Source organism: Archocentrus centrarchus, chromosome 6, assembly GCF_007364275.1.
Source record: "Archocentrus centrarchus isolate MPI-CPG fArcCen1 chromosome 6, fArcCen1, whole genome shotgun sequence".
Classification (NCBI taxonomy): domain Eukaryota; kingdom Metazoa; phylum Chordata; class Actinopteri; order Cichliformes; family Cichlidae; genus Archocentrus; species Archocentrus centrarchus.
Genome location: NC_044351.1, coordinates 6981949 through 6990037, shown reverse-complemented (window position 1 = coordinate 6990037; position 8089 = coordinate 6981949). Strand labels below are relative to the sequence as shown.

Below are 8089 nucleotides of genomic sequence, written 5' to 3'. Positions count from 1 at the left end.
ATTAAAAAAAAAACTCAGCAAAAAACTTTTAAATCTTTATTAATGAAGGGGGGGGGACTACTTAATGCAAAGTGCACAAAATGATCCAAAACTCAGCGATCACAAGGAATGATTGCCAACAAAAATAGTGACCAATTCACCCTCTCTCTGCCTGGTAACTTAGGGTTAACAGGTGCCTAATATTGTAAGTAAAGTACTGTAATAAGTATGGATAAATAAATAAATAAACCCTACTATATCACAGTAAAATAATTCAATTCTGTGAGGGGATGGAAACAGGACAAAAGACAAGACAGCCTCTCCACCTTTCATTGCTTCAACTGAGTCATTATTTTATGTGCTACCATTCTCTTGATAAGATATTATTACACATATCTAATATACTGTCATACATGTTGATAAATTATGATCAGGTGTTGCCCTTGTGTTGTGTGACTGTTACTCACACTGACATTACTTCTTTTTTCAAAAAAACAAAAACAAAACGCTGGATGGGAGGAATCTTTTGTAATGTTTGACTTTTCTGAAATTATAGTCTCATTTAGCTACAGTTAATTAGCTTCAGCTGTGGTGTACACTTTAATGATTCAACAATTATACAGAGTTTGAAGTATATCCTAATAAAGAACATTTGTACTTTTACTTCTATTAATGTTTATTTTTCACAGAATCTACATATAGTGTAGTATTACTACATTTATATAAGCATAGAATTTAGGATGGGATACTTCCTCCACTACTGTAAAAAGCTGATGATCAGCATTTGTTCACTGTATATGGAAACAGTAATCTTACTAATAACCACGGATCTAAGTGATGAATCTACAGCAGACATAAGTGAAGCTAATCTGCTGCACAGAGAACCACAAACCATAAAAACTAAGGATGGTGTGTAATATATATACAAGACCCTTTAGATTTACACAAAATGACAGCAACAAGCTTCACTGTTTGAGATCAGACAAATGAGCTACGATGAGGAAACTTGCAGTTGCATTATTTCTTGACCAGGTGGCTCCAACCATTCAATTTTGAAGACATTCATAATATAGGCTTTTTTTTTTTTTTAACTCTGTTACACCTGTTTTTTTCAGCAAGTAATCCACTGACATTTGTCAGTATTTCCACTGCTGCACAGAAAACAATAAGTGTTGATAGTTAAATCAGTAAACTTTAATTTCAAATTTGTAAACAAATTTGGTTTAAAACAGCTCTTATTTTGCTGCCACAGTGTATCTTGGTTTAAGGCAGTAACCTGAACTGTCCATCAAAGTGACCAATCACATTAGGCGCCGCCCAAACAGACACGCTGCTTCCAGCAGGCAGGATTCAGATAGTTAGTTAGGATAGTTTTTTTTTTTTTCCAAATCTTTATTTGAATCAAACCAATATATAGAGAGGCAAGGATCAAAGTAATGTATGGAAACAAATATTACAGGTGGTCGATGTGCAATATAGATATTAAGAGAAGGAAAACAACAAAATAAAGCAGAACAGGAGCAAGGAACCAAAAAATATATAAAATAAAATAAAAAAGCTATGCTCGAGGGTTTAAATTAGGATAGTTGTGCTTCTTCCTCAGGTCTTTGTGGGACTTAGGTCATAACTGGAAACCCCTTCTGAATCCGGCGCGGTAACCTTCAAATGAAAAACATCTGGGGTAAAGTAGCACAGCACAGTAGCAGGGACTTCCTACTTACCATGAACTCAAAGAAATTATTTGCTATTGAAAGCTCAAGTTACTCATATTAATTAATTATTTAATTATTAATTCTAATTATTAACTCTAGCTCTGTGGGAATTTTTCATATAGACCCTAAAGATGTTGTTAACAACCCTAAAGTAGTCATTTGGAGTTATAAGAGTATAGTAATCCTTGTGATTGTTGTATGTTTTATTTATTTATGTTTTTAGATTCACCAGGATAAGTTTTCTTAAGGTATATTTTATGTTAAAATGTAAAATGTGAATGTGGGACAAACTGATTTCTTGAATTGCATTAGCAAATACATCTAACCCTGTGCTCACTTGTTCCAGGCCTGTCCACAGGAATGCGACCCTGATCATTTGTTCTCTGCTATTTTTAGCTGCTTCTATTCTAAGGCTGTGCAAGAACTGATCCTCTCTAAAGAGCGAGCCACTGCTCTTCAGCTCCAGTCCAAAAGTTTTGGAAATGCCAGTCATTTTGTGTCATTTTCTCAGAGGATATTTTTTCCTGCCAGCGAGTCATAATGTCAGTGCACAGCGGTGAATCACAGGACAGCGGCAGCTATGATGGTGAAGACTCTGAAAGGTGTTTACCATGTGCTAATCTAACCATTGTGGTTGGAGGCACACACTTCTCTGAGGAGAAAATGTTACTGGTGCAGAGCTGTGACTATTTTCAAGCTCTGTATCGCTCTGGGATGAAGGAATGTCAGCAGGAAGAAATCCACCTCAAGTCTCTGCGTGCTCAAGGCTTCCATCTAGCTTTAGAAGTTTTACATGGGGAGAAGCCAATTCTGGATGAGGATGCTATTGTGGAAGCCATCGAATGTGCAGCTTTCTTGCAGGTTCCACCACTTACTAAGCATCTTATTGACTTAATTGATGCAGACAACTGTTTGCTGATGTATCACACCGCTGCAGTCTTTGGCCTCATGGATCTGTACCATGCTGCTGCACTGTTCATTCGAGACATATACACCGACCTTGGAGTAGAGGTCAGGAAAACCTTACCATTAGAGCTGATCTCTTACGTGGAGTCCTTGACCCCACGTGTTTTTGTGGCCGTAGGGGCCCATGTTACCTGTGGTTTGGGTGAAACTGTACATGCTGCCTCCAGGACCATCTGCTACCTAGATGAAACTGGCAATACCTGGAAAGTATTAACAGATCTTCCATTAGAGGCCAGCACCTTTATGGCTGGAGTGACTGTTTTAGACAACAAACTGTACATAATTGGCGGCATTCATGGCATCCATAAACAAGTCGTGGATTCTTGTTTCTGCTACAGTGTTGAAAACAACAGCTGGAGCAGAATCCCCAGCCCAGTGCAGCTGCGTTACAATCTCAGCCTTGTGGGTGTCAACGGTTATCTATATGCCATAGGGGGGGAATACGAGCGAACACTGATGTCATCTGTGGAAATATACAATGTAAAAAACAGAAAGTGGACATTTGCTGCCAACCTACCTCGGCCGGCAGCAGGAGCGGCTTGCACCAAAACCATGAGCAGGATATTTGTGTGTTTATGGAGGCCAATGGAGACCAGTGAGATCTACGAGTATGCCTCTGGGAAAGATGAGTGGCAGCTAGTTACCAGGCTGATCAGGCACCAAAGCTACGGCCACTGTATGGTGGGCCACAGAGACAACCTCTTCATCATGAGAAATGGCCCATCCGACGACTTCCTAAGATGCCTCATGGACTGTTATAATCTGAGCTTGGGCCAATGGTCAACCTTGGCTGGACACTTTGCCAACAGTAAAGGTTCGTTGTTCACTGCTGTGGTGAGAGGGGACTCTGTGTTTACGTTGAACAGAAGCATGACACTAGAATACATAGTTGAAGGTAGAAGCTGGAAGCCTAGACGGCAGATGAAGGGTTTCCCCAGAAGTGGATCTGTGTGGACATTTCTGCTCCGGCTGCCAGAAGCTCTCATGCTGTAGTAGTGACTTTTTCTGCTTTGGGATTATCAATTTTTTTATTACACTCAGATTTTTTTTGGTTTTTGTTTTAATGACAACAATATTGCGATATAACATCATGGTCGCATACTATTGGATCACTGTGGTATTGCATCACTTTCTGTTCTTTTTGCTATGCACTGTGGCGTTTTTCTCCAAGTTAATCTGTGTAGCTCATTTAATTGTAACTATACATAATTACTTATTTCATAGTGTAACAATTATGTGTTTTATCTGAAGCACACTTTCTACTGAATCACCTGCAAATTATATTAATATTCACTCATTGTTTCTTTTGGGGTTTGCTAGCTTGTTTAGCTCTCAAATCACTAGCAGCATGATTTCTTCATCTGTCCCTTCTGCACTTTCCTGCTCAGTGTGTCAAATATTTAGCTATTCCTTGGCTTTCTTCAGTAATAATGATACCTGTAATAAACATTATTGTAGCTTAGCATGATTTTAATGTAATTTTTGGAACAAATAGCCTGTAAAACCTATGGTTGTGTAAAATTTTTAAGGAGATTTATGAGGTGACAATAACTTTAAACTGACCAAAAAAACTCAAACTTATAGTTCATGCCTTCATTAACAAATAAGGTTGTATTATGTAATTTTAAGTAACTTTTACTTATCTGGCAGATTCTAATTTTCTTTTGTATCTTCTTTTGTACCCTTTATGACCCATTGAAAACATGGAGATGATCCATCAAGTATTTTACTCAATGGGTGTAAGTGGAATATTGAAAATTGTCATTCTGTACAGATTGTCGTCACTTTAATTTCGGAACATCAAACTTAACCAAAATGAGTTAATAGCAGTTATAATGTTTTTATTTTTCACTGATATAATTTGCTATCCTCCTGTGGTCTGTTTATATGTTTCTGTTTCTTAGATTATATTTGAGTTGGGTCTATGTCTTGGTTATGTAGTATTTAATTGTTTCCTTTTGTGTTCCCATTCTGTTCCTGATCCTCTTTGTCTTTCTGGTTTCCCCATTTAATTATCATTTAATCCTGTTTTATTTTGTTGATTATTTTTCTCTGTGTCTTATATTTAAGTTCATTTCCCCCTGCGTCATTATGTTAATTACCCTCAGCTGTGTTTCGTTGTTATCTTGTGAATATTTGTTGTCTGAGTCTCCCCTTGTCCTTTGTCATGTCCTCCCTCTTAGCTGTGTGTCTCCTTGCTCCAAATTTCCTAGTTTATTTAGCTCCTGCCCTGCTCTGTGTCTAATTTTTCCTGAGAGAACCAGTAATAAAGCTGAGCTTTTGAGTTCATTTTTGCTCCGAGTCCATATTCTGTCTGCCACACAGCCGTTCCATGACAGGAGGATGTTACCAGAAAAGTGGACCCTGCTGACTCAAGTTTTGTTTCCAAAGATTTAAAATAAATCATTGCGCAGCTGACAGAATACACCCAATGTGTGATCAGTGCAAAAGATCAGTAATGAAGATTTTTTGCAGTTAATCTTCCTATATTTCTTCCGAGTCCCGGTTCCTGCTATTCCCTGCTTTTTCCAGGTTAGTGTATGTTGTAACCCAGCAAAAAAAAAGACTCCATAATGAGCTGTTGGGGAGTGTGCATCCTTTCTACTCCTTCCTCCCGAGTCATCGCTGCCTTCACATCAAGCTGATTGCACAAGAAACCATAGTTCCCAACAGTGGGACTGGCAGCCCCAGATTGCTAGCACTGTGATCCCCACACAGCCCCAGCTTATCAAAGCTGCATGCCCTGCGCTGTTCCAGCACTCTGAAGCTGTGAGCCCAGCGCAGCCCCAGCTCATTCCTGTTGCTCTTCTCATGTGTGCTGGCACTGGCCCATCGGAAAGCACCTCATCAGTGAGGAAAACTGTTTTACTCCCTGGTGCTCCTCCTCTGCCTGAACTTGGCCATCTTTTAGACCATTTTGTTTCCAAGTCAGCTTATGATAAGATTGTCCTGTTTCTAAATCAGCCATAACTATTAAAGAGACTATTCTGTGTTTCTCAGCCTTCAATGAGTGAATGTTGTTTCTGAGCCGGTTTATAATAAAGCTTCATGACATGTTTGAGATGGTCACAAATAAAACTTCATGTTGTGTATCTGTACTGGCAAATGTTGAAATGGTTTTGTTCCCTTGATTCAACTGAAAATAAAACTGTGTGGTTAGGTACCCACCAAAAAAAAATTTAAAGTCCTCTGATCATCAAAATTTTTTGGTGATGTTTCCCAACCAGCTTATTCAGATAATGTATGTTGCATAGCTGAGCAGACCTTGCTAGATCCGTTCCTGCTGCTGTGCCGGCTCTTCCTGAGATTATTTGTGCTTCTTGGTCAGCTAATATAAAGACTGTTTCAGTTGCTCAGCCAGCACCCCCACAGACTTTTTTGTCCTCCTGAGCTGAACACAGAGTGTTTCTGTGGGGTCTTCCCCAGAGACTGAGCACCCTGCACCTGTTCCTGTTCCCAGGGTGAGAATTATGCAGTGTCTCCTTAAAAAAAAAAAAAAAAATCAGTATCAAAAATACTTTACTCATCCCAGAGAGAAATTTCTGAGTGAGGAAACTGAAGAGTGGAGGACAAAAGAAATAGCAGGGCTTCATATCATCAGATCAACAGAGGTACAACAGTGAGTGTCTACAGCCATCTGTAAAACACAATTTTAGGCTTTGTCATTGTTTGGGGCTGTATTTCATGCCGTGATTTGGGTAATCTTTTAAAATTGACAGTACTTTTCTATATTCATAATTCTATCAGATTTTTATCCACCATGCAATACCATCTTGAATGCATCTGATTGGCAATGGCTTAATTTTTCAACATGTCAATGATCCCAAAGCCTGGATCTCAGCATTATTAAAGCAGTGTGGGATCATCTTGACAGAGCCAACATCCAAAGAAGAGCTTTGCAATGTTCTTAAAGAAGCCTTCAGAACTATTCTAGCAAAACATAAAGAAATTGGGGTGGCTCAGGACCTCTGCACAGTACTGTACCTGTCATGTAAATGATATGATGATAAAAAGCAGACTTTAACCCAAATTCAAATGGATCAAGTTTTCATACCTGAATTTACCATAATCCATTAAATATAAAAAGGTTTACTTTTAATGTTAGTTTAATTTCCCTGTTGATCACATAAAGCCCTGAATCAGTAATATTAAAAAAAAAATTTCCCTTGGCTGCAGCAGCTACAGTATATCGGGACTAAAACTGCTCAGCAACGACCATTCCCTGCTCGATGGCGCCATCTTGTGTTCAAGCAGAGACGACGTCTCTGTGGGAGGAGACTACAGCTCCACCCAGCGAGGTCGAATGTTTGTTAAGCACTTTGCGTGAAAGCTCCGTGCAGTCAGATGTTGTGGAGTCTCAGCCTTTAAAGCCAGACTCTGGTAAGTTTAATACCACTGGAGGCAACTTACAGACCGAAACCAACCGAGAAGCAACGAACCCGAAGGCAACAGCTCAGTCAGAGGTCTGCTCCTCACGGGAAGTGGTTTACGTAACTTAACATATAAAGGTGAGAAATTATAGTTTCCTCCCCTTATTGTTTCTTTTACATTAGCTACATTGTTTCTCCCAAATAGAAATTGTGTAGCTCTTCTTTTCTTATAGTTTCTACTTTCTGCAGCTGTGTCATTGAGATTCAAAGGTGTTTTTCACTGACGTGCTCAGCTATCACAATCTATTACAGAGGTTAAATTCAGGTCATTGTGTTTCCTTTAGTATTAATAACTGCATTTTTCTTCCAGTACATTTGTTGTTTTGTCATGAAACCCCAGATGTTATTGCATTTTTGAAAGTATGCAAAGTAGTTAAGTAGGCACAATTGCAAAATAAATGGTACCAGTTGTTCCTGACAATGACACAACATTCTATAGCAGAAATGTCAAACGTGAAAAGAATTGGCCCCGAAAGGTCCGGTCCACTGAAAATAGCTGGGAGCTAATTAATAAAATGGACTGCTATTTCTTGTAAGGTGATGTCAGCATTACTACACTGCTGTGAAAACTTAAAGCTGTTTGAATGATAAAGAGTAACACACTGTAGCTGTTTAGTTACAAAATCTATATGTGTGAAAGTTTATTAACGTGACTTTGACACCACTGGGCCGTAGGATTGCACTTTCACACACCCTCAATAATGTTACTGAGTGGACTTTACACACATACACACCAATGCCAGATACATATAGATATTACTACACTACACTTCATGCACCAGATTTACCAAAAAGGATAAACCCTTCATGTTTCTCATAATGAGAAGATAACCCATTTTATTCACCGGGCAAGTTTAATTGCGTAGCAAAGTCAAGGCAGTATCAGTGTTTCCTAAAAGATAAAAAGGTCATAAAAAAAAGCTATAAAGTACACAGTGAAATATTAAAGCAACACACACTGATGTAATAAAATACATAACTGTATTACCATAGGTGTAGCAC

At 38.8% G+C, this 8089-nt stretch overlaps 1 protein-coding gene across 1 annotated transcript; it reads left to right on the top strand.

Moving 5' to 3' along the window:
- Positions 1-2144: 2144 nt before the first annotated feature.
- kbtbd13b (kelch repeat and BTB domain containing 13b) lies at positions 2145-3664 on the top strand. The gene has a single exon (XM_030730840.1). It carries the CDS (start codon positions 2232-2234, stop codon positions 3648-3650), a length of 1419 nt encoding a protein of 472 aa, XP_030586700.1. The 5' UTR covers positions 2145-2231; the 3' UTR covers positions 3651-3664.
- The last annotated feature ends 4425 nt before the right edge of the window (positions 3665-8089 follow it).